Below are 27,649 nucleotides of genomic sequence, written 5' to 3'. Positions count from 1 at the left end.
GGAACGTGCCAGCTTCAGCGCATAAAGAGGGAAACACATCATCATGTAGCAATTTCAAATATCCAGAGGCCTTGAGGTTTCCATTGATGAAGAATGGACCCACTGTCGTTGTTCCCATATACCACACCAAACCATCACTTTTGTTGCTCCAACAGTCTTGGAGGGATCCATCCACTGTGGGTTAGTGTCAGGCCAATAGCGGTGATTTTGTTTGTTAACACCATTCACATAAAAGTTTGCCTCATCACTGAACAAAATCTTCTGCGTGAACTGAGGGTCCTGTTCCAGTTTTTGTTTTGCCCATTCTGCAAATTCTGTGGCCGATCTGGGTCATCCTCGCTGAGATGCTGCAGTAGCTGGAGTTTGTATGGGTGCCATTTGTGAGTAGCTAATATCCGCCGAAGGGATGTTGGACTAATGCCACTCTCCAGTGACATGCGGTGAGTGCTACGCTGTGGGCTCTTGCTGAATGAAGCTAGGACAGCCACTGATGTTTCTTCATTACTGACAGTTTTCTTGCGTCCACATTTTGGCAAATCCAACACTGAACCAGTTTCACCAAACTTAGCAAGCAGTTTGCTAACTGTAGCATGGGAGATGGGTGGTCTCGTAGGGTGTCTTGCATTGAAATCTGCTGCAATGACCCGGTTACTGCGTTCACCAGATATCAACACAATTTCGCTCCTCACATGTTAACCTCTTCGACATGTCAATGGCTGTGAACAAAGAGAAACTTGTAAATAACTCATGACAGAATAAAGTTACATTGAAACCAAGCACACCATTGTTGTTCTTGTGACATTACCAATAAGTTTGATGTGTCACATGACCCTCTTCCTATTGAAAAAAACTAAAGACAATGGCCGACTTCTACATGGCCACCATGGTCACCACCCATCTGGAGGAGTTTGCCCCCTCACATATACTAATGTGCCACAAACAGGACTTTAATATCACCAACCATTCCCATGTTATTACGGGGTATCCATATAAATGACCCACCCTGTACCACTACTTAATCCCGTAAAGCCTAAGTAAGCTATGTAAACTATGAAATAATTGCCAGAAAATTATTTTTTAAAACTAAATTGTTTATTGAATCTGCTGTCAAATAAAAAAAACCCAAAAAAACAATTTTATTTATATAGCGCCAAATCGCAACAACAGATACTTTATATTTTAAGGTAAAGACTGAGAATAACTGAGAGAAAACTCCAACAATCCCCTATGAGCAAGTATTTGGCGACAGTGGGAAGGAAAAATCCTCTTTTAACAGGAAGAAACCTCCGGCACAACCTGGCTCAGGGAGGGGCGCTGCTTTATACTCTAGGCACCACAAATAAGTGTGAGAGCAAACTGTTCTTGGGTTGACAGGGTACTACGAGGTCTTAAAGATTAGAAAAAAGATTTCAATGCACAGGTTTTATTTTTTTTAAATGTATTTATGTATTTATTTATTTTTTGCAATTTATTGCTTAATATTGTTCAATTTATTTAAAAAATGGATTAACCTGTAACAACACTGATGACTTTAGTTTAGGCAGATGATCTGGTGACCCCTACAGCAAGCAGACAGAAGAAGAGGACAAACACACATTTTAAAGTTCACTAATAATAATAAATAAATAAATAATAAATCACACAAAACGTTGACTAATGAACTTTGTCCCAGTATTCCAAAAGCTGTTTTTCCATTGAAAGAATAAAATGAAAAGAAAAATAACGTTTCTGTTAGCTGGACTTGTTACACATACATGACTTTTCTTTGCTTAAAGCACTTACAGTAAAATAGGTATTAAGTAAACACTAACTTATCATGTATTAATAAATTAATAAATACATTTCTGAGACATGGATTTCAGTTATTTGGAAATATTGTAGCTATATTTGCAGTTTCTCGTTGATACCATTGCTGCTAAGGTGAAAACAAACATTGTAAGAATAATGTGGATAGATATTTCCGCACACGTCTATTCAGGCATGTTGTCGGACTGTTCCGTTGTAAGAAGGTGCAGTGACATTTGCGGGACAGCGACAGTATGTAGGACATGAATCACGTCAAGAAATACAAACACTCAGCCGCCTGCTCCTTTTTTAAGGTTTCTCCGAGCAGCTGCTCCGTGCTGCCTCCCTGAGGAGCTTATAATAAATAGCCAAGTGACTTCATGAAGTGTTCTCCCGTGCGCTCTCACTCATTCTCCACTGTGCCACTGCCATCACTCCACATTTTAGAGACTGTGCCCAGCATTTCAGCTTGTTGTAGTTTGTTTTTTTAGGCGTTCACGTCAGTGGATATTTTTGCACCAGGTCCAGGATTGGCAACAATAACAGAAAATGCCCCCCGCCTTTGTTCGGATATCTTTTTAAATATTTACAAGTTGTCATGTCATCTCTGACTGGAAGAGGAAGAGAGGGGTTTCCAGCCTCGATCAGAGGAGGTCTCTGGGTAAGTCCGATTTGTTCGTTTTTTGGGCAAAATTTGTTAGCATTTGTGGGGTTTAGAGTTTCTTGAGAGTACTGTTGCACTAGAAAAAACAAAACACTTGGGTGTGGTTACAGTAGTCCAAGTCGATTGATATTTAATTTCCCCCTGCCAAAGCCCACATACATCCTTATTTATCATGATTTATTTCTCAGAGCGCAGAAGTGCAGCATCACTTTGAGACCGCAGGGAAGGACCGCCAGCCCAAGGAGCGCCCCTCTCCTGTGGGTGCCGGAGGGTCCAGGGGCGACCCATATCGGAATATGTGCCAGAGAGCAGACGATGTCCCGTCTTACAAGTCCCTCCCTGGATCTGTAGGAGACCGCATCCGGACAACCATGTCCTTTAGGACTATATGTAGAGGAGGCTCCATGTCGGCGAATCCCGGCTTTGGGAGGTCCGATCGGAAAGTTGCTCGTTGCGAGAAGTGTTCAGCGACCCTTGTTGCTCTGAAGAAACAAGCCCTTAGCCTGGCTGTTCACCATCACTTCTCCTGCAAGGTCAGTGACAATGATACTGTGATGGGGATCAAGTGGCAGTCGTGACAGTGCAGCCGTGTGCTTTCGAAGCAGTCTATATAAAATTTCGTGTTTGGACTCAACAGACAACACGTAACTGAAATGAAACAGGAGCATATGGATGCTTATCAGCAGGTGGTACTGGTGTATATTTGTTACATTAATTAAAAGAAATGCACATTCATATTTTTTGTGATGCAATTTAGTGACAAAAGTATTCACAAACTTGCTTTTTCCTCTCAAATAACCTCTTTGGGTATGAATATTGTGAATTGAAAGAATAAATATGCATGAAAAATGTTAAAAGCAGACATGAATGCTTCAGCGAGGGCCGATAAACTCTAATAAACCTGCTGTGAAAACATTTTATGACACTTATGTCACACAGAAGCATAACTGGTAGTTCCTTTTGAGGCTATAGTGGTGATGCTTAACAAGTGTTCTAAGGCTCATGTGGGACCTTCGGTGCTTCCTTTTAGAAGCGTGCACGTTTGCACATTCATCACCACCAAAATCCATCATTCGCCAAAGTAAACCAGTGACATTCCTGCGCCAGTGGTTTTAAATGGCCATGAATATTTCATGGCGACATCCCTGTGTCATCTCCACAGTTCTCTCCATTGAGGGAAGGCTATTTATTTTTGTCCTCTTAAGTGGGATGGGGTGTGTCATGTTTTTGGAGACCACAGGGAGAGCAGGAGGAAGATGGGAGGCACCGTGCGGCCACAGACGTGGTCAGTAGAAATCTGATAAGCCAGATCTAGCTGCTCGCAGGTTTATTGATCCAAGCGTGATTTCTCAGTAGCATCATGGGTGTATAACGTCATCTGTTAAGATGGAGTTGCTGCTGTCTCTGCAGCACCTTATACTCTATCTGTCATCAGTCTAACCTGAAATTCAGTCTGGCTTATTTTTGCCTCTTTGATACATCAGGATTATTATCCCTATATATTATTTATGAGGGAAGTTTATTTAGCACCAGCTGTTTCAGCACGTTTAGGCTTTGAGTGAAATTTTGCAACATTTAAGAGCTCCTGTTGAACTCCTGTGAGGGAACATCGGTCATTGTAGTGTGTAGGAGGGAAGGAGAAACAGTGCGTGCTGGATGCTGCTGTGTGTGTCTTTCTCAGGATGAAAAACAAGATGATGGTTTTTGATTCCTTCTTGTTAGCTGTGACAGCCGGGCCAGACCTGAACCTCAGGTGTCAAAATCTCTGTTTTAAAGTAGCACGATTTTACTTGTTCTAACCTCCTGTTGTCAGATTTTTCCAAATTAAATTGGATTTTTTACATCCAATCCAGATAGCAGCTGTCTATTACAGTAACACAGTGATGACATGACATTCAGCAAAATGCTAATATTGGCTGAAAAAAGACACAAACACTGACGTCTCGCTTTTCCTGTTTTGTTTCAGACAAAAAAAGCCCTTCTTCCAGGATGACATGCTAGTCTCCGAGAGTTTCCAGTGAATTGAGATTTATGACATGTTCCATCCACTCGTGAGATGCAGTAAACACAGTTTTTTCACTGGGCTGTTAAAGATCATAAAGACAGTGTTAATCAATACCTCCATGTAGAAAGTGGCTTCCCGTGACTCTGTTCTCGTATACTCAGTGATCATTCATACAGCCAGATATCAAACAGAGCAGATTAGACTGTTACTGTGTCCTAATGTGAAGATTGCGCTCGACTTATCTTATTTTGTCAGTCAATTACAGGCGAGTGTTGTGCAATAATAAAAAGGTACTATAAACAGCAAAGGTTTTTCCTGTCTGTAACTCCTGTTGCCATGTTCTCTCACTTGTGCAGGACTTGAGTGACCTGTCGGCATTTCTTCATGAAAACCTCCGGGTCCATAGTCGGTCCACCACGGACTTCAGAGAAAGAGACCAGGGGGAGTGTGGAGCCTGCGGTACAAACCTGTACCAGCTCAAGCAAGAGGCCATCCATGTGGCTCTGAGCCGGGGTCAGGCATTAGCCAAGCCTTCTTTTGAAGCCAGCCTCAGCACTGGCTCACTGTTTGGACAAATTGAAGCAAAGCGAGGAGACAGGGCTTCGAGGGAGGCTCTGGATCAAAGCCACACTCCTCAGAGCCCACGCAGCCCCAGGACGCCTCAAAGGACCCCACAGACCCTCAGACGAAGGGGGCCCAAGCTCCCCAACCCTGATATGGGCCGCTGGGTGGAGGAGCAGCAGCAGCTGGTGGCTTCTAAATCTGCATCCAGAGCTAATGGTGTCACCACAAACCCTTACCGTCAGGTACCACTATGAGCCCTTTTCTTAGCATTGAATCTCACATACCCTCCTAACGAGCTATATGGGTAATGTGTGCCTTTACGGGTGCACGTGTCAGCGAGCCAGTGATTCATAGGGCCTAATCAGAGCCTATTTCGATCCCGTGGCTGAGTGTGTTGTTCAAAAGTACTTTTGCTAATGGAATGGAATTGGGTCATGATTTACCTCTGTCGCAAGAGCCGGCCGGTCAAAAAGCACTTGTGATCAATAGAGCGACGGTCGTATTAAACACTGCGGCTGGCGAAATATGCATTAGTGTGATAGAAGGTGGTTGAGCGTGTCCTTCCCAAGTCCCCAATAAAAAAAGATTATAAACCTGTACAAGGTGACTGAGAACTGACTTTTCTTTACTCAGTTGGCTCATTTTCTCTGTAAGCCAACAACTAAAAATACCCCAAATCCTTCATTTAATGTAGTTAGTGACAGATTCTAGGACTATATTTGACCTGGTTGACAGATAATATGTGTAGGCATCACAGTTTTCATTTTGCTGAACCACAATGTTATTGTAAACTGCATATAGATATATCTTAGGAGGGTGTCTACAGTGTAAAATTGCTTCAAGGGTGGAGGTTTACCGGGAGCTCTCTCAAACAGCTCAGGGACAAGGACAATTTCATGCTAGCATATTCACTAAAGGAGCTATTCCTAACATTAGCATCCCTGTCACGCTTTGTCTCTGCCAAAGCTAAAAATTGATTTCCATTCACTAATCGTAAAATCTAAACTTAGTCCTGCTTCTGGTACTGATAATAAGCTCTTGATATATACTTAGTGAACTGCAGACACGGGGCAGCTTGAGCTTTTAAGGATCTGAGTATAATGTTAGCATAAAATAAAGTGTGATCTTACATGCTGATAGCACACATTTTTAGAATCCTTCTTAACATCATAAGCATCTGCGTAAGGTCCTTTTAAAAGATTTACCATTTTAAAAAACGGAGTCAGCTCTAGATTGCATTTTCACTCAACTCTGAGAGTTAGCACTACCGGAGTTAGCTAGCTGATAAAAATCTGCTAGCAGCAGTTGTCAAAAGTGGCAGTCACCATCCAGGAAGAAAGTCTGCTTTGTGTACTTTTGTCTGAAATAACAGAGCCATTGTTTGAAAAATGACTGAGAATTTCAATTTATCAGCCCGTGTTATCACTATGTGAGAATACTAAGGAGTGCTTAAATGGACCAAAGGAGTCTTCAGAGATTCTTTTAAAAACTGTTATTTTGAAGGCACGTCTAATCAAATGTGACAATAACAGCGCTCCTGTACTGTGCACGGCTGTGGAAGAAATGATTCGTACGTGTTTCAGTTTGAGAGCAGATCAACTGAGGTTTTTACAGCTTCGGTGAAAGCGAAAGCGTAGGACGAGAAGTGAGGAGACGCAAAGAAGGGCAGAGGGAGAAAGGAAGAAGAGGAGAGAAGGAAATGAAGTGTGCAAGATTGGAGGCAAGGAATGAAAGGGTTGAAGGGAAGGAAGGGCAACGAGGAAGGAGAGGGGAAAACAAGACATCATAAAAGACCGCATGAGGAATTGGAGCAAGGGAAAGTGAAGCGATAAAAAAAGATTACGACAGAAGACGCGAGTCAAAAAGCAGAAAGCAGGAGGGTTCGGGGAAGTGTGCATTATCCATATTATCTCTGGCTTCCTCATTCCCGACAATGACCGCAGATTTCCTCTGGCACTAATTGGCACTTTGCGTTTGTGATGCTAACAAAAGTTGACTTTGTTATCTTGCCTTAAGAACGAGCTGAGCCACTGCTGGCTCAGAGGCCTGCAGCACGAGTTCACATCGAGCTGCGTGCAGAGTCGACCACGCCGCTCACACACACAGACACACACAGACACACACTGTGAACTCATGAATGAACCCTAAACGCCCACGCTGGAGCGTTGGAGTGTTGGAATATATTCGTGTAAGGCTGCTTGAGTGATGATGTGACTATGTGTCACATCTGAATCACGTTTTGCAGTCACTGCAGCCTTCACAAACTATCCTTCACACTCCAAATGCAGTTGGCTGCATCTGTAATATGACTAACGGTGTATGTTAACCCAGCGTGCTCCTCTCAGCCTGCGTGCCCTACTTACACAGACGCCCACCTCATGTTCCTCCCCAGAGTAATTCCCGTGATAATAGCCCCTTTTGGAGTGGGTGCTGCAGTGCAATTACACATTTGGATTTTTTAATGAGCTTTTTCCCCCTGCAGGCTACAGATGATGCCTATCAGAGCTGCAGGGATGTCGGGGCTGTACAGACCACCTCTAAGATCCCGCACATATCCAGAGTGGTGTCCATCGCCAACACTGCAGCTATGTCCTTTCTGACTAGGTAAGCCAATATATGCACACCAAATAACGGCAAGTGTTTGAAAAGGATCTGTACTGGCTGCACCAGGAGTTTCCGTGCAATGACACACCCCCTCACTTCTTTCCCGTAGGGCAGCTGAGAAGCTCAGCCTGACACTGAGGAAAAAGGGCCATGCTTCTGATCCAGCTCCCTCTCAACTCTCCACCTGCTTCAGGGAAATCATCCAGAAAAACCCACCGCCCGTCCCCACCTGCCTGCTGCAAGCTGCCACTAGAACCAAGGACTCGCCCAGCGTTGGCAAGGTAGACTTCAAATTCTAGCACATCAAATTGATCTGTACTACACTGAAACACATTAACTGCTCAGAAATCCCATCAATTATGATACTTGGAGGAGAGAACATAATTTAGGCACTTACTAAAATGTGTCATGAAGCAAAAACAAAGCAGAAATTTTAGTGATCACCAGGCTGGAGACCATTACTTACACTGGGGTTGGATAAAAATGCACGCCTGCCTATTTATTTATTTTCCCTCGATGACACGCTGCTGCAGGCCTAAATGCATTTTATAATTTGCTTATGCAGGTCTGACTAAAAAATGTAAAACTGTAACCAGCCACTCATTAATTGTTGCTAAAAAGAAAGTTCACAAGAGAATCAGAATTTAAATGTGTACATGTGTGAGCCTTAGATAAAAGGTTCCCCAACCGTAATGTTCTGCTAACAACCGCTGTTGTTCTAGTATAGACCACCAAAAGGCTTCAGCACTGGCGGTGTGGTTGTCAGAGCAGTAGCCATGCTTAATTTATAGTCCTTATCTTAACCGTGGCTCAGGGGGTCGGGAAGCGCATCTGTAACCGGAAGGTCACCGGTTTGATCCCCGGGTCCTCTGTCCTAGTCGTTGTGTCCTTGGGCAAGAACCTACTGGTGTTGGCCAGAGGTGCCGATGGCGCGATATGGCAGCCTCGCTTCTGTCAGTCTGCCCCAGGGCAGCTGTGGCTACGACTGTAGCTGCCTCCACCAGTGTGTGAATGTGAGAGTGAATGAATAGTGGCATTGTAAAGTGATTTGGGTGCCTTGAAAAGCGCTATATAAATACAATCCATTATTATTATTATTAATGGAGTGGAGCAGCCTACGCCGTAGTGGTCGATGTCATTGTTTGCATTTATGCTTCGATGTGTCTGCGTTGTTCCGTCACAATAAGTCAAACTGAGCTAATCTCGTTGAACAACAGTTGCATCAGCACTGCGAAGGGAGAAAGACTGGAAAACAGTCTAAAGTCTCCGGGAACTTCATTTGTTTAGTCGATCACTAACGGAAATATCTAGTCAGCCAATCACATTCCAGCAGCTAATGCATTCAGGCATGTAAACACGGTGAGGTCAACTTGGTGAAGTTCAAAGTGAACATCAGAACGGGCGAGAAAGATGACTTAGGCAATGTTGGCGATTTCGGACATTGTCGTTGGCGCCAGACGGGCTTGTCTGAGTATTTCAGAAACTCTGCTGGGAGTTTCCCTCACAAACATATCTGGGTTTACAGGAAATGGTCCCAAAAAGAGAAAATATCCAACCAGTGGCATTTCAGTTGCACAGAGTGGATAGAACGGTAACAGTACCTCAGCAACCAAGATATCTTCGATATCTTCGATATCTTGGTTGCAATGGTTGAAAATCCTCTCTGAACCTACAACATCAGAATATATTTTTAATCCCAGAGGAAATGACGTGGTCACAGTTGCTCCAAGACAGTAAGAACAGTAACTAACAATGTACCTTTGAGCAGACGAGCTAAAGCAGCAGACTGGGTGCCACTCCTGTCAGCTAAGAATAGGAAACTGAGACTACAGTTCACATGGAATCAGTGATGTTCCTTAACAGAAGATTGGACAAATATTGTCCAGTCTGATGAGTCTCAGTGTCTGCTCCAGCAGTCGCATGGTAGGGTCTGAATTTGGCATAAACAACACGAAAGCATGGATCTGTCCTGCCTTGTATCAGTGGTTCAGTCCGTGCTGTGGGGGATATTCTCTTCAACTCTCTGTCCAAATAGCACCAAGTGACCATTGTCTGAACACTACGGGCGACACACGTATCGTTGCTGACCACGTCCATCCCTGCAGTATCCTCAGCAGGATAGCGCACTCAAATAATCTAAAGCTGGTTTCTTGACCATGAGCTCACTCAGATGGCCTCAACAGTCTCCAGCTATCAACTTAATAGAGCCTATCTATCCTGGTATTATGGACCAAAGTATTTCCAGCACTTTATTAAATCTACAAGGAAGAATTAAGGCAGTTCTGAAGGGAAAAGGGGGGTCCAACCCACTACCGACGAGGTGTAACATGTGAAGTGCACAGTAAGGGTTAGTCATCATACATGGATCACTGGCAGAATACTGGCTCATCATTTTAAGCAAGCTACAATTACAGTCAATAAGATTTTTCGCTCACTCAAGTGTTATCCTGATCAGTGTACAGTGTTTTCATGGCATATTACTAGCAATAGGATCAATCACAAAAATTGTGCTCTGCTTTGCTATAATGTGTACTTAGAATTCTGCACATCAGGCTAACATGATGGATTTAATGCAGTGCTATAAATCAACTGACGGCCACCACTGGATATAATGTGCAGCATCTACTGACTGCTTTATAATACACACAGACATCCTGCATGCATTATTTAAAAAGGAAAATATATATAGGTTTCACTATGAAATACGCCACTGGGCAACTACGTGTCCTGTATTGTGAGGTATAAATATATAGAATAAACCTGGACTGGTGACTGATTGACAAAGAGCCCACAGGCACCATCTTGGAAGTGTTTTGACCATCCGTGTTGTGAGGTAAGGAGATCTCAGTCAATTTGGACGAGATCCTATATCACCCGTCCGTTGTGATACACTGTAATGTGGTGCTAATGTCTCCATCTTGTTCTCCTCCTCCCTTCTCCTCACCTCCTCAGGGAGAGAAACTCGGGGAGATCAATATGGCTGGGGGCCCTGCCCTCGTCTCATAGATGGACTCCTGGGTGTAGTCTAGAGTTACAGATAAGGGCTCAAATAGACCACACCGCCGGCCACACCTGCTTGAGCACTCAGCTTTGTACATCTAAACGTGCAAGAATATGCATGCGTGTGCGAGTCGAGGAGGATTTTCTCAGCTTGCAAATGGTTCTCCTGAATAATTTAACCCTCATAAAAAGAGTTTGACACGTGTTCAATATGGTTAAGAAACCACTTCTTGCGTAAGGTATTAAAATCATGAGGAAGGGAAAAAAATCCTTCATGTGGCAGATGGAAAATGGCTTTTCAAATTCAGTCAATGTAGGATGATCTCATCATGGTGTAATGCAGTCCTGTGCATTTTCAGGAAAACCACATTTGAGTGGGTGTCAGAACATACATCTACTTGCAGTCTTGCAGACCTGAATTCAGAAAAAACAATTTTATAATTGGCTTATAAGCCCTAATAGGGTGCGCTGTCTGGTATATGCTGCCTTGTTTTCCTGCAGACCAAGACCTGTGAGCCTTGTTAGGAGCCTGTCAGAATCAGGATATAACTCGATTTAAGAGCTTAAAGCCGCTAAATCTCAGACTTCCTCCAGAGATGTGCATTAAGGAATTAATGTCACGACATGCAGAGATACAGCAGGAGGAATGCATTGTCATGCAGCTGATGTATGATGTATGAGGCGGTTGTGTAGTTGCTGCACTGACTGAATCATGTGGTGTGTTGCAGCCTAAAGGTAATATGCTTTTGTTTCAATTCACCATTTTATTCTTGGTTGTCAGTTCATTTATATTTGATGTCCTTACAAAACAGGCGACTGGTTGTCCAAAGACAGTTTGTCTGTTTAGCTCAACAAAGTTCACCTCCATTGCTTCAGGATCTCAAAGATGCCCTAATACTCTTTGACATTTATCACTTTGTTCTGCCCAGGTTTTCTCTTTTCCAGCTGAGGATTTAGACAGTATTTCAGCCGCCTGTTGTTGAACAGCAGGGGCTCAGAGCACAAGTCTGACTTTTCCTTTACTCTTCAGCAGCTGTTTTTGGAGTCAAAAACCTCTGTTGGTAATCATACGTTTAAAAAAAAATGAATGCATAAACAGAACAGACACCATATCGCTGCTGTTTGCTGTCTGTGGTCTGCACATAAATCAGCTAGCATACATACACGCTGTACAGTAAAAGCAGAGTATCTAGTCCCTTTATGCATTTAATAAACTGTAGAGTTTTCAGATAAAACAGTCTGACTCTTTCCTAAAGGCTCCATGTGCGACATAGTACTGCTCAGTCTTGCCTCATTGGCGTTTAGATTAAGATCTCATTTTGTTGGTACCTGCTAGCATTTAGCGCTGTATATTTACATGCTAGCATCATGTTAGCGTTCAGCTTTTTAGCTTAGACTGGACAGTAGCAACAAATACATTATAATGCCATTATAATGAGGTTAAAGCATTAAATATTAAACAATACAGACATTTTACAGTTTGCCTGTAGCGTCATGCCATGATGATATGGTGGCTAGCACTGCAGCAAGAAAGACCTCTTTTTGTTGTTGTTTTTTAAACCCACAGTCCAAAGAAATGCTTGTTGAGGTTAGGTTCACGGGAAATACTAAATTGGCTGCAGGTGACCAGCAATCGTTGTGCTAGGCATGGGGCAGACTGTATCAGCTACAACACAAGGTGATGTGGCTTTTAGTTAATTAGCTGTAATTGTGGCTAAGACCAGCCTGGTCGTTATGCTCAGTCCATCAGGTTGTAAACAAGACTACGCTACAAACAGCTAGAGGATCTATGAAGCCTTGCTCATCCGTAGTGTTGCTTTACCAAATATTAACAAGAGCGTGCTACCATATTCACAATGCTACAACAAGCTCTCACATGCAGTACTGATGGCTGGTTAGAAGTCTTACTCGGGTATTATAGATTCCCTGATTAATGGAAACTTCAAAGCAGCATTACACGAATGGCTGTTTCCCCCCAAACTCAGGTTAAAAATGAAAGTAAAATAAAAGCATTTAAATGACTCTAAATTCTGCTCTGTGATTTGAGGACGCTTGAGTCTGTGTAACCTCCTATAATTGAATGGGAAGGCTTTTCTGACAAAGCACCCATATCTGATGAGCTGGGAGTGAGAATGGGTTGGTGCTGATGCTGCAGTGGGTATGTCCAACCTTCCTCTGATATTTGATAATTTCCCACAAACAGCAGGGCGTACAGTTCATACAGCAAACACAGAGCGCAGCTAAAGCTGATGGAAACTGCATTTTTGGGTAAATAATAATTTGAGATTAAGCTCATGCTCTTTGCAATCTCATGACAGCTGTTCTTACTGTTATTTTTTCATACAGTATTTTTCAGTTGGACAGATATTTTGTTCTGTACTGTGTCTAAATTTCATCACGACTCTGTTTCCATTTCCTTTGGCGAACAGGTGAAAGTCGTGCTGAGGGTGAACCCATCGCTGTCAGAGAGCCAAGGCCAACCACCTGTTCTCCGGATCGACCCGTCCAAGAAGAGAGTAACCATAGTGGAGCCGGTCACCAAAAGCCATCAGCGTGCTACCATGACACTGGGCAGGGATGGCAAAAGTCAGCTGAAGACCTTCACCTTTGACAGTGCATATCCTCAGGAGTCAAGCCAGGTGTGGCTCTGTTGCAAAGCATTTAAATATGACTTTAGTTGTTTCTATGGTGATCAGGTTGGCAGACAGTGGATTGTGTAGCATTACATGTATACAGCACATATTCCCTCCTCTTTATCCTACACTGTTAGTTCCCTCTCTCTGTCTGATGACCTGAAAACTGATAGGCCCTGGATAGCCACCACAATTACACAGTCCATCAATTACATTCAGCCTTATCCAAGCTCTGCTTACAGTATCTGAGCCCAAGGGAATCAGTCTGCATCCCCGTTCTGCTTTGCTCTTGCTCTGTACCGAGTGCGCTTCTTCACAAGCTGCTCGCTGTCCTTTGTTCTCTCGACCAGGCCGAGGTGTGTGCAGGCGTCTTGGCTGATGTCATCCGCTGTGTGCTCAGCGGCAGTGATGCCTGTGTCCTGGGCTTGGGTTGTGCTGATGTGGGTGAGTAATCGGTCCTTGTGAGAGGCCATGGGTTAAAATCTCAAGATGGGAATGGGATGCTTTTATCATCCCCGCCCCACCTCCTCCTCTATCCCATTGCAATCTTTCAGCCTTTCTTTATCACTTCAAACTCCCTCTGTCCTCTCGATACAAATCTCCAGCCTCCTCGTGTCTTTTGTCTCCTCTCCCAGTCAGTTTTCTCTTTTTTGCTCTTTAAAAAAACCAACAAACAAACATTTCCCTTTAAGTTATTCATCCTTCACCTGTTACTTTATAAATAAAAGCCTGATCATCAGTTATACAGCATGCATGTGTTTGTAAAAGCTTCCCATTGTTTGACGTTTTAGGCAAATATTTCACTTCATTTTGCTGAAGCGCTGAGCAGAAGGGCCTGCAAACAAAGTGGACTGTGATATGTTGCTATTAGAGAGATGGAGCCCTGCACTTAGCGGTAAAGGGGTTTAATAGATTTGTAGCACACACACACACACACACACACACACACACACACACACACACACACACACACACACACACACACACACACACACACAGGGTAAGGACAGGGTCTCCTTGGACCTGCTTTTTCACATGACGCCACTCTCCGTAAATCTGATTGAATTAGTTGGCCAGTACAGACTACATGTGGCCCACGGCCAGGGGGGCATCAATCTCCTCCACAGAATACTATTCTCTCTGAATAACGGCCGCTCGGCCTTTAATTGGAGTAAACCAATTCTCTTATCCTCATTCAATTAGAGTTTGGATAAGACGAGATAGGGTGAAACAAGCCCATAACTCAAGAGTAATGTGGGGCAAAAGTGCACTAGAAAGAGACACAATATGGCATCGGTCCATAAAAACATTTATTTGTCTATTCTTGTGAGATTATATATGATGTGTTTTGTTCGTGCCAATGCTTTCCTGCAATTAGCCCCATTTCAAGACTTTGCTATAAATCTGATTATCTATATATCCATATATAAAATCTTGCAGATATTTTTTATGACTGATATGAAATCTTTTATTATTCAGTCATTTCTGCCTGCAGTGCATTGAAAGTGAACGTGTGCTCTGTGATGTGCTGTTTTCAGCACGCCTCCTCCCCTGCCTTTATTTCAGTGTTAAGATGTTACAGTTCGATGTTCATTATTTGGTGTGTACTATTTTGAGCCCATGGCCTCAGCTACGACTATGGCCCCATTGTGTTTGGTAGCACACGTGCAGAAGCCAGACGTACAATCATTTTTAGCTGAGCTACCCAAAAACTAACTCTGGCTGATGATGCTTTTTTTTGGAAAATTAAAAAAATAGTTCCCTTGCTAAGTGGAATAAACGACTTGTATCTCCTGTTACGCACGTGAACAGCAGAAGCTGTGATTTTATTTATTAAACAGCCCAGAAAAACTGTTTCTGACAGCAACACGTTGCATTGATATGGTTAGTATATTTTTCAGACATAAATAATATAAAAACTGATTGTGCCACTCAGACTGTGTATTTGTGAATGTAGTATATATTGTGTGGATGCATACCTTCATGTATGTCATATGTAGTAGGGTTTTCAAAGGACTCAAGGCGGCCCACAGTCCAACTAAGTACACTCTTAATAAGTGCACACCAAAGAATCACAGAGGGATCCCTAATTAGCAAGAAGGTGCTGTTAGTCAGTTGCAGCTGATTCATTGATGATCTGCAGGTGTGAGCACATTTTGACAGTTTGCTGGTTTGGAGCATTCAGGTGTGGTTAACAGAAGGTCACCCAAATGTGTGTAACCCATGCTTAGACGGTGCATAAGAGCTACATTTCAGTTAGCCTCAGTTAGCATGTTAAAGTTAAAGTTCATTAAGGCACTGCTAGAAAGACTGAAAACATATAGCTTGTTTGGATGGCAGCGTGGCTTAGCTTTCAGGATCAGTGTCCTTTGAACAGACAACAGCAAAATGTTGGTGCTTGGCTGTAACACACAGCAACATTTGAGCCAAAACCCAAACAAACACAACAGATCAGTATAAACACCTGATACCAAGTGTCAGGCACGGTGGTGGAGGTATGAGGATTTGGGCTTATGCAGTCACCTGGGAACCGAGTAGTCAAATAATCACCATAAACTCCAAACTAACCTAGAGACAAATGTGAGGCTCAGCCAGCTAAAGCTGTGTCATGCAGCAGGCAATGACCCCCAACAGTCAAGGTGACCCACAGTAGAACTTATAAACAAATGCCTGCAAAGTTCAATGAACTTAAGCAATGTTGTAAAGACAAAAATTGTTACACAACATTGAAGGCTGATACACTCATACAGAAATCAATTGGTTTAAATTAATGATTATGGTCTATAATAGCTGCAAGCCATCGAATCTTGGGGTGCACTTCATTTTTCATAAGACCGAATCGAGTCTTGCAAAAACTTCATTTTTATATATAGAAAATCTGTGCATCTATGTGTTCCCCTTCCACCTCAGGGTCCTGGTCCAGCATGGTGGGCAGTGGTGAGAACATTGGGAAGCTCGGCTTGATTCCTTGTGCCATCTCCTGGCTGTACAGCGCCATCGAGCGCCGCAGAGAGAGGACGTGGACCGATCTCAGTGTGTCAGTGTCTGCTATCGAACTGTGCTGCGGAGAGGAGGACACGCTGAGGGATCTGCTGGGGGAAGTTGTTCCATCATTAGGCAGCATCCACGACAGCCCGAAAGCCCACATTAAACTCCAGGAGGACCCAGTCTACGGAGTCCAGGTAGAACTGAAGGTTTTTACCATTAAGAGAAGGGATTGTTAAACTCCTGTGCCTCCCTTACCTCTGCATCGGCACGCTGTGGCCCAGTGACCCACATCTGTAGTAGTGGAGTTACTGTTGTTGGCATAAAAGTCTAATAAATCTTCATAAACACAAACCCAAAGTAGACAACAGGGAGCAAAGGTGATACTGTTTACTGCAGATAGGAGACAGCAGCAGCAAAAACCCCTTTTAAAGTTATTCTAATTGTTTCAAAAGAGACAGAATTCTCACGTTACATGTTCATGCCAACTAGATTAGTTAGATTAGTTGTCTGTGGTGCTTGCGAGCTGGCGTGAGTGTGTGCCCTCTGGATGTGAGAAACTTTTATTCATCTTTATTTAGACAATAATGGTCCGCACTGTGTTGGAAAAGATAATGGTGCTGGGAGGGAAACCTATTATGCTGCACAGCACATTATATCTGATTACACCGTGTCTGTGTGTGGGCGCCACATCCTCTCTGTTCTTTCAGTCAACACTTGAAGAATGACTGAAGCCCGAATGTTTTGCTGCTGAGACGAATGACACAAGATTCATTCTAACAATATTGAACCTGTTTCAAAATGAACAGTGATCAGCAACAGTGGGATAAATGTAACAGATGAAAGGGCTGATTTTACAGCAAATGTGCATCTGCTTCTTCTCTCCTTCAGCTACACAAGCACAACCGGGTGAAGGCCCCCACTGCCGAGCGGGCTGCTTCCCTCCTGGATGCAGCCGTCGCAGCACGTCGGCACAGTGACTTTATTACGTACCTGTGTGACAGCTCCATCATGTTCTTCACCCTTCACGTGCAGCCTCCACGTACAGAGAGCAGCACCATTGGAAAAGGTTGCAGTGAAATATTCAGAAACTGATTCTAGAATTTCGATATTTTATGATTTGCATCTGTTAAATCTTTTTGCATTACCTCCTCTAAAGTCCAACTGTATCGTTTCCGTAGGTTCCCGCGGCGCCACCAAGTTGACCATGATAGACGTGTGTAGTGGTATGAGGGGTGTCAACAAAAATAAACCCCCCCATTCTGAGCTGGGCCCAATCGTCCTGTCTCTTCTAAGTGGACAGAAAAGCACCGCAAACAAGTAAGAATCTAAAACAAAGGAGGAAAATTGTTTGTTCATTAAAAACTTTGTTTTCTTTAACCTATTTATACTCCGGGTTTACAAGCTGCAACACAGGCCACTGTAAACCACCCCAAACTGCAAATTCTTATTGGAGCTCTGATATTTATTTATTTTCTTCTCTTTTTATGTCGATTTATTAGCTTTTTTTTTTGTGCGCTGATGTAACCGGAGCCTCGTCGGCTCGTATGCTGCACTGGATTTGCAGAGATGACAATAAAGTTTACTCTGACTTTGGTGCAGTTAAACCTGCGACCACAGACACTCACATGACGTTGCACTGTTTCTGCAGGATTGGGAAGTTGACGTTGCTCCTTCGAGAGTCCCTGGGCCACACAAATTGCCACACTACAGTAATTGCTCAAATCATGGATTCTTTGACACACCTTCAAGAGAACTTCTCTACCATCCAGCTTGCTTCTCGTTTTCGCAGGACACAGAAGAGGACGAAGGTAGTATAAATGACAGAGTCTAATCATGTCACTCTTTATCTAGCACCCCAAAATTGTTGAATGTTGCTTTGGATTTATAAGACTTATCTAATAGCATCATCCACCTTCATCCGACAGCAGTCTACCTCATGTTCTCCTTGTGCGAGGAGTCTGACTAGAGAAAAAAAAGGGCTGCAGTCGTTCTCCCTGCGGGCGTTCCACTCTACCGATGAGGTAGACGTCGACATCCGTCCTTTTCGCCTGCGTGATGAACTGGATGAACGCTCCAGTAGTGAACAGTCTTGCGACACAGTCATCCAGATAGACTCAGACGGCTCAGTCCACCCCAGATCAGCCCCGAGGCAGGCGCAGCCCGAGTTTGTACCAATCATACCGTCTTTGCACCCTAACAAGGCGGACTTGGACGACCCAGAGTTTGCTGCTCTCCTCCAGGAGCTTCTGAGAATTCCTCAGCTGCAAGTAGAAAAGACGACAGAGTCAGCTCTTCTGGGGCAAACCGAGGTTTTGAAAGGAGAAAGGAAGCAACCAGAGAGGGACTGTCTCAAATGTGACACGTTTGCTCAACTTCAAGAACGTCTGGGGTGCATCGATGGAAGTGAAATGACCATGGATGTGCTCAGATCTTCCTTAAAAGGTGCCTGTTTAAATAATGTCACTGTTAAGTCACAGCACCCGGAGGAATCTGTAAAACGCGCAGACACTGAAGCTCCACAGACACTGCTGAATAAGGGGCTGAGCTGCAGTCAGACCTCTGCTGGAGAAAAGCAAACAGACGGTGCTGGAGACAGTTTTCAGAGAGAAGATTCGGGTTTGTACGACTGTGAGGAGTGTAGTGCCACCAGTTCCAGCGAGGAACTGCTCAATCAAACTCTGGGTCTGAACGCGACCTGCCGCTCTGAGCCTTCTAACACCAGGACTCTTAAGTCAGGTAATGGGGTTTCTTCCAAGCGCTTTAATGTGGATGCAAAGGTCACGGCAGGGGCCAGTTCTCTTGCACTTGAACCTTCACACAAACAGGACAGAGCTGAAACTGCTGATTGGTTCAAAACAGACAAAAGGACCTCACCAGTTGGCAAAAGCTCCCCCATATCTCCTTCTTCTACGTGCTCCTCTTCACACTCCCTGGCTAAAAGTGTTGTACTCGGAGACGTCCTAAACAGTCACCCCAAACAGGATGTTAAGGAAATGAAAGCCACGATCACAGTGACCGTTCAGCAGCCGCTGGACTTAAAAGGTCAAGATGAGCTGGTTTTCTCTATGGTAGAAGAGGTGACCATCAGTGGAGCGTACGACAGAGCAAGGACAGGTGGAAATATTATTTGCATCAGAGACGGAGCTCATTCACAGGCACACGCTGAAGACTCGGCTAGTTCTCAGCCAATCCAGATAATCAGCAACGTCAGCGAGGAATCTGCAGCTCCAGGCTCCTCTGGTGCTCCCGAAAGCTCTGCTGCTCATCCTGCTGGCACTGAAAAGTCCCAGCATCAAGTCAGAAGGGAGAAAAGGGTGTTGCCTTCATTTATTAACCCCATGTTGATTAATACAGACTTGGATTGTGACTTGGATTGTGCCAAAGACAACGAAAGTCACTGTGAAACTTTAGCAGGAGTCAGGTCAGAATCAGAGTCCATTAGAAATACAGCTCGATGTTCAGAACACAGGGAGGTCCTTCAGGAGAAGTGTGCACCTGTGGCTTCTCAGAAACATGTCAAAAAGACTGACAAGTCTTGTAGCCAAATGTCTTATGAGCCAGTCGTCTTAGAACATTTGAGTTTTTGTAATAAACCTCCAGACAACAAAACGTGTGAGCAGACAAACACAGACAAGGCCCACCCCAGAGACCGTGGGCATGTTTACTCCTCGAACACTGCAGAGCTTTCAGAGGGGACTGAGATCACATGCAGAGATACACCCAAGAGGACTGGTGAGTCACCTGGTTGCCAAGAAACCATCCTTTGCTCCTATTCAACAGGTAGCTTACCTCGAGCATGGCAAAGTGCCAAACACCAGGATGCCCACCTCGTAGACTCAAGGGGGCTGACATCATCCACTCCCTGCAGCCCAAGGGTAACTCTCGAGAGGAGGAAGGCGAGGCAGCACTCCCCTACTAACCACAACCTCTATATTTCCTCTCCTCAAAGATATGGAACAGACTTCAAACAGGATCCTGGTGCTACTTTCAGGAAGGGTATTGGATCTGTGATTGATAAATCCACTTCAGCAGTAAAACGTGATAATACAAGCAGGAGGCTCAGGTCACCGATGGAGGAGAGTGGCAGGCTTTTCAGTGCCAAACTACAGCAGCTGGCTAGACGGACGAGCTCTCTCGGGCGGATCCCAAGAGACTTTCCAGCCCTAGAAAGAGGCGGCAGCAACGCTTCTGTGAGCTCCAGGGGAAGCTCCAGGGGAAGTACTGAAGGAGCTTGTAAGTCTGGCTATAAAGGCAATTTTGAGGGAGATTGTACCTTTCCGAGGGCCAGCAGGAGCCCGAGGAAAAATCCTCGGTCTGAACATCATTTTTTCCCGTCTGAAAACCCTGCGACTCAGTCTTCTAGGCATATCCACTCCAAGCTTTCTGCTGTGGGAAAGCTCAAGACGTCTAGCCCCAAAGTCCGTCGATCGTCAGCTCCTAGCATCAAGAACCCCGGCGTCTCCCACAAAACCCTGCAGGACTCCATCAATCATAGTGCCAGTCTGTCTCCAGACAGTAAAACAGTCAGCCACGAACGCACATCCTCCTTTTTCCCCTCTTCCCCTCCACGGTCTCATCGCTCTATCAGCCGGACTCCAAGCCAGAGCTCCACATCCTCATCCACAAAATCTGCCATTCAGGGATTTGTTAACGGTCGCCTCTCAGACTTTCTCAAGGAGAGGGCCCCCAGTCCCACTACAGGAGGATCGGACCAAACGACCTCACTGCCCTCCCCGTACAGTCAACTGACATCTCCCCGCATGCCCGATCACCTGAGTGGGCACGCAAGTGACACCACCAGCGTGTTGAGCGGCGATTTACCACCAGCTATGGGGAAGACATCCCTGCATTTTTCTAACAGAAACAGTTTGGTGAGCAGTGGCTATGACAGCATGGTGAGGGACAGCGAGGCCACAGGCAGCAGCACCTCAGCCAGAGACTCAGTCAGCGACAGGAGCGGCTCCCTCCTCAGCGCGGCTCGCAGCGGCCGGCCGTCTCGGAGACGAGGTGGTACAGGTGAGAGCGCCTACGATTTTTATGTAATGAATTAAATGACTTTCACTTTTGGAAAGTTTTCAAGTTTGATTTATAAAGCAAACAAAAACAAACCAACAGAAGCTCAAAGCAGACGTTCTTATGCAAACGTTAGCGCCGCTGTTCGCCAACGCCAGCTTCATGGTGACATGGCTGGCTCATAATCTGACTGCATAACATATTAATGTGACATTAATGAAAGACGACATGTGTGCTGGACGCAGCCAGACCCAGTTTCCTCGCTGGCATTAAAAGCCAGATTGTGTAGGAAGTCACATCATTAATACATGAACCCAGGAAGGATTCTCACTGATGGAAACAGAAAACGTTTGTGTGGTTGTGTTACACAGAGGGGTGTGTGCGTGATTATGCACGCTAACAGAGTTATGTTGCAAACACACTCACTGTTGTGATGATGATGGAACAGCAGAGGAGACACGACTTGAATAAGTATATGACTCTTAAATAGTCCCCTGAAATAATACACTGTTAACTGCTTTTTGTGCGTGCGCTCAGTTTGTCCTCATGTGTCCTCTTCTGTAACTAAAAGCTACAGTTTGAAAACATAAAGCACTCACTATCTTTTCCTGCACTGGCAGACTGACTCAAACTGAGAGTTGCAGTAATTGTGTCTCCGGTCTTGACTTCTGGCAGCTCTGCGGCTGCACTTTGGCCCGAGGCAAACTGTTGTTCCAGCAGGAACCACATACGGCAGCTCATGAATCGTTTCCTGCTGTAGCTGCCTCGTCTGTAAATGTGTGACTCACTGTGACTTTTCTATTTAATGCTCAACACTCACATTAAGAACCAAGAAAAGTCCACTAACATGTGCTTCTGCCTTACATGTGTTGGCGCTCTTGGCTCCAGGTACTCAGCAGCGCCACCTTTCCCATGATTCACCTCTGACCCTGAGACGCTCGGCTAGCGGTCTGCGGTCTCGCTGGATGGATCAAGGAATCCCAGAGGCCTACGAGATCAAGGTCTATGAGATCGACAATGTACAGAGGATGCAGGAAAGAGCAGGTGCTGGCAAACAGGTGCTGGGTTTATTTTGATTTTTTTTTGTTGGAGGTTAAAGGGCATTACATAATAAACAGTATGACCTTTATAACCTCTGCGAGCAACGAGCGAGAACAGCCACAAAAACAGGATTGTGGTTGTTGTTTTGTTTGTGACGTAGAACTCAGTTAGTTCTCTTTTTGTATTCGAAATGGTAAGTAACCATTTTTTGTTATGGAATAAAAGGACCGGCGTTAATGCTGCCACAATATCATTTTTTGATATATTAAATGGAATAAATTGAAATGATCTGCCGTCTCTGTTGCAGAGATTTGAGGAGACGCCGCAGATATTGTGAGGCGAGAAACCTCAGCTATGGTGTCAACTTAACAGACCACAGCGAATAAGAGTAGAATAAGATAAATAAAATAGAAATATCCTTTATTGTCCCTCACTGGGGAAATTCACGCGTTACAGCAGCAAAGTGACAGACAGCGTGCAGGTTCCCACAAAGCTTAGAATAAACAAGGAATAAGAGTCCCGAGCAAATTTACAACATAAGAAACACAAATACTTTACAGTATTTTTAAACAGCAAAAAGTGCTTAAAAACAACAACGACGCACTACTGACAGTAATAATGAGGTGCCTCCAGTGTCTCGAGGTCATAGATTAACTCATGAAAATTATATTCCAAAAACTGGAAGTCGAGTTATTGAGCAAATCACAATTTAACCCTGTGTTTGTACTGAGCAGCTACAAGGTCTTCATACCTTTAACATATATTCATTTCCACCCATTTTAAATGTAATGTGTGTCTCATAAAACTTTGTTTTCTTATATGATTGATGATAAATGTGGCACATTTTTTCCTTCTGCAACGTAGTCCGAAGAATATGAATCCAGTAAACATATTAAATGGGAGAGAAATACAAAAGGAGTCCGTCGTGAGTAAATCATAGACAGAAATGTCTTAGGAGACCAAACATCTCCCACTCGTGGGAGTATTTTTGCACGATGCTGCAGAAGAAGAGCATGCTTGATAAGCTGACTGTGTAAACCTCGCATAAAAGACCGTCTGGCATTTAAAATGCGCTTGATAGCAAAACAGGGTCCATGTGGTGACGTAATGTCCCACGACGAGAGGTCTGGCCCCGTGAGACGCCTCCCTGTCTCCACCACTCTCAGGCAACTTTGATACAATTTTAATGACCACATGGGGTAAACTGGGTCAGTGCTGCAGCGGCGAACAAAGACGTAGAACAAGCAGAGCAGAATGGAGGTAAAACACCAGATTTTAAAAACTGTAAATATGGATTTATTGACCCCCCCCTCCCCCCACCCCCAAACGACTGCCATGCTCCCCCCATCTCTGCCCTAACATGATGTTTATATGAAGAGCAGCTGAGAGGTGGATGCTGTTTTTCATTAAAACCTACAAAGTACTCACATACAGTATTCCAGGGCTCATTGTTTAAATGGTGAGAGTAAATTAAATTTACTTAATTTCAGCTGTGTTTTAAAAATCTTTGAATAAATAAAAAAAGTGAAAAGGGTTGTGTTTCTGCTTTCAGGGGCCCACATGCTTCAGCGCCAAGCTGAAGCTCCTGGAGCACCGTCAGCAGAGGATCTCCGAAGTCCGAGCCAAATACAACAACCTGAGGAGAGAGCTGGAGCTGGCCAAACGCCGCCTCATGCTGGAGCCCGCCACGTGGAACCACGAGTGTCAGTGGAGTTTCTTTAAAAACTAACTGTAACTGTTATTGCTAATATCTGAAAAGAGTAGTCGTCATCTAGATTTAGCTTCCTCGAACAGCCTTTGGCTTCCACACTTCTCCCTGCCTTCCATTAATGTCTCTCTCAGTTCCAGCGACAACAATGAGCAACAATATCTAACAGAAACGAGTCCACTGGTCACCAGCAAATATATACAGTCCCAAAAGCTTAAGAACAGTTGAAAAATGGCAACAAGCAAGAGGAGGAAATGGGCATTAAGTTCATTAAAAACAAACTGAAACAGGCAATTTTTGGCGTGATCAACAACTACGGTGGAGCCATCGTCATCACTGAGTTCATGTTTGGAACTTTGATTTCTGTTTTGGGTTTTTTCCAGGTGTAAAACAGCCCGTTTCAGTTTAAGGACTGTATATATATCTTTGCATAGTACTTTGCCAGTGACACTGATAATGAGCAAGCGTCCTGAGCTTAACCAGCTAGCCACGGTGTTAGGTAGCAAAACTTCACACAGGCGATATAAAAACACGGACATATCCATCAGCAGTCGCTCAGTATCAATGAAGTCCTGTTGTGAACCTTAACCTTTCACTACCTTCATCTTAACTTTTGAAACCAGAAGCTATGCGTGGCCGACCTGACCGTGAAATCGAGGAGCGCTGCACACTCAGGCTAGCCTCCGGGCTTACCCTGAGTCACTGGACTTTACTTTCTGACTCTGAGAAGGACCATAGTGTTAAAGTCATCAAGACTTGTTGGTAGCAGCTGAGTCCATATAATTAACAGGAGAATACATTTAATGGTGTTAGAGCAAGAGAACAGAGAAGACTTCATTATAACATGTATGTACCCACAGGGACGCCTCTGCTGGCCGTGATAGGTAATACAGGTTTAAGGCACTTCCTCAATGGCTTCATTTTTTAGACTCAGAAGCTATGTTCATCTTTTATGTACAGTCTGTGTTCACACCATAATAAACACCCGGGCTGGTTAGCGAGCTAACTCTAGCGTAGCTATGCAATGTGTATCTGGCAAATCTGGTGCCAACATACTGACATACTGGTACACAGCTTATACACTGGTCTCTCAGCCATTATAGGCTATAAAACACAGGCTACAATACAAATGTACTTTACTGTTCTGGCTCGTACTAGGCTTGCACACAGATGGAGAGCATCTCATCTCATCTCATCTCATATCGTATCGTTTTGTAGGACCTGTTGTAACATTTCTGTATAGTTTAGCCATAAAATAAATATGAAGACATAATTCTGTAACTGGGTGATTTTGCTTGAAAGGTGACTGAAATGATTAAAACATGAGCAATCAGCTGATTAACTGGTTCAATGACTAATCATCTGAGCTCGCACTTCAGTGAATAAGCAAGTAATCAGCTTGTTATATGCAGCAGGCTGTAGCCTCCTTTTACAGGAGCAGCATCCACACTTCTCATTAGCACCATTAGTAATACCCTCACCAGCATGTGACATTTTATATTATGCTTTAATCACAGAGCACGTGATGCTGTTAAGGAATAAGAGGCTGTCACACCAACAAACTGCCCTGCTGGCAAAGCAGTTCTTACAGTATGAGAATGTTTTGTAATGCAATGATGACTTTTGTGGGTCTGAGAAAAATCTACCATGTGAACTTTGACCTCCACGATTTCATTCATCCTCCTTTTTGCTCATACAGTAACACACAGAAGTATACGCGGCACACTGACCCTTATTGTCCTTCCCCAGTCGACCTATGGCAGACGTTCGAGGTGGACTCCCTGGAGCATCTGGAAGCACTTGAGTTGGTGACGGCGCGGCTGGAGCGCAAGGTCAGCCTCTGCAAGGCCAACGTCATGATGGTCACCTGCTTTGATGGTGTCGCCGGGAGACGGCGTAAGAAGAGACGGCGAAAAACGGCAGATCATAGATTCACAGAGAGATACTGACCTACTGGCTGACATATATGTTTCTTTTAGACTATTATGTAGAACTTGTTGATTATCCATGAAGTTATCTCGGCACTCAAGACACAGAGGTGAGATCACCTCATGTATACACTTGTTATGTTTTGAAGTAGCACACTGCCTCCGGTCCCCTGGTGGGAATTCCTCTGCGGCATTTTAGACTTTCAAAAAAATCCAACTAACCTTTACTTCATGTTTTCCAGACAGTAGTTGCAGTTAAATAACCTATAAAGATGTGTGTTTATGCACTTTTTTAGCATTTGGCAGTATATTTAAAGCCATCACGTTCAAGCAGCATCTAATGCTAAAATATTTTGGTGCTAACGAGCTAACGAGCTCGGTACCACAAAACTCCAATGTTGGACAACGGGAGAGCCTATCATGTGTAATGAAACAGAAGCAGTCCAAAGTCTGTGTCTGCCATGGTTCTCAAAGAAATGACTCCACGTCTGATAATAACACTACACAACAACTGGCACTCAAACCTGTCAAAATGTGCTCTGGTTCTCGAAAGGCTCTGCGACCGTAGAAATGAGGGATTAGATCCTGGTTCTCTGGGAAGTCTTTAGGCTCAGCAATATCATTTATGTGAATACCATCTACACATCTGTGCAAAACGGCTCAGGAGGCAACTACAGCTCCAAATGAAGCACTTTTGTACTCTGCTAAGCAATTAATGAGAAACTGTGATAAGTGGACGATCCAAATTGTGCTTTTCTTAAAGCCATTTTCACACAAAGCTTTATTCCAATTGTCTTTGTCTATCGCACGCTTTGACATGCTGACTGGAGTCAAGGCTCCAATGATCGTCCGATTAGTGGACTGGCCTCTCTACCTCCTGAGCCACAGCTGTTCCACTGGATGCAAACATTTACAATACCTCAAACTGTCCTTCTACAACAAACAGAGCAAAGCGAGGGAAATGCAACTGAACGTGACGATTATGTTCTTCAAGTTTCATGTGCTTTGCTGTTCTTCTTGATTTGATTGGTCAAACAAATCATGTACTCAGCCAACACGATGTCTTTGAGTAGCAACGTGATCAGCCATCGTAGAGCAGAAGGCGGTGCAGCTTTCACAAAAAGGGAATATTATGCCACCAATGATGCCATTGTGTAAATAGATTTTGGTGCTAAAACTACAAAAGTAGTGCATTTCCTTATTTGTAACTAATGTAAATAAGTAAATGTTTAGCAGGGATCTCAGTGAACTGTTGAATGAGCCATAAGGGAACAACGGTAGTGTTTGTGTAAGTTACACCAACAGAGAGGTCGGTGATCAATACACTGACTGTAAAACACATTAGTAAGTGATTGGAAGTAGAATAAAAGAATGCAGATTCTACTGACAGTGTAATGGAGGAGTAATTACTTTAAAGTAATAACGTCACGGTGTCTGAAGAGCCCTGTGGCTCCGAGCCACGACCCAAAGTGATCGGTGAGCAGTGCTGGGATGTCTACCTGGGTCGATGCGTTTAAATATACGGGAATCGCACACACGCACACACGCTGGATGTTTGTTGTTGTGAATCGTATTAATCAGCATGTTGTTGTCACTGTGAATAAATGAGCACAGCACTCCATTATGTTTCATGTGTGCAGAGACTGTGCATCCTTTGATTTGCAAAAATTAAAAGTGCTGTGCTGCTCCTGCTGCCATCACATCTGGGATCTTGTC

The 27,649-nt window shown here is 44.1% G+C and overlaps 1 protein-coding gene across 1 annotated transcript; it reads left to right on the top strand.

Annotated features, from left to right (window-relative positions):
• Positions 1–962: 962 nt before the first annotated feature.
• On the top strand, positions 963–27,649 carry kif26bb (kinesin family member 26Bb). Its single transcript, XM_080882985.1, has 15 exons — positions 963–2,446; positions 2,638–2,982; positions 4,811–5,260; positions 7,501–7,622; positions 7,732–7,903; positions 13,052–13,261; positions 13,606–13,699; positions 16,166–16,437; positions 17,132–17,309; positions 17,422–17,560; positions 17,892–18,051; positions 18,169–21,259; positions 22,145–22,314; positions 23,850–24,000; positions 25,755–27,649. Exons 1-15 carry the CDS (start codon positions 2,384–2,386, stop codon positions 25,952–25,954), a joined length of 5,817 nt encoding a protein of 1,938 aa, XP_080739111.1. The 5' UTR covers positions 963–2,383; the 3' UTR covers positions 25,955–27,649.

The sequence above is a fragment of the Rhamphochromis sp. 'chilingali' genome (genome assembly GCF_963969265.1).
Source record: "Rhamphochromis sp. 'chilingali' genome assembly, chromosome: 5".
Lineage (NCBI taxonomy): Eukaryota > Metazoa > Chordata > Actinopteri > Cichliformes > Cichlidae > Rhamphochromis > Rhamphochromis sp. 'chilingali'.
Note: the sequence above shows the minus strand (reverse complement) of the source record. Positions and strands in the feature narration are given on the sequence as shown.

Bases quoted from the DNA above. Each gene is read 5' to 3' on its own strand.
- kif26bb (XM_080882985.1), top strand. From the start codon at position 2,384: ATGTCATCTCTGACTGGAAGAGGAAGAGAGGGGTTTCCAGCCTCGATC. The intron at 2,447-2,637 runs GTAAGTCCGATT...TTTATTTCTCAG, and splicing joins CGATCAGAGGAGGTCTCTGG to AGCGCAGAAGTGCAGCATCA. The intron at 24,001-25,754 runs GTCAGTGGAGTT...GTCCTTCCCCAG, and splicing joins CGCCACGTGGAACCACGAGT to TCGACCTATGGCAGACGTTC.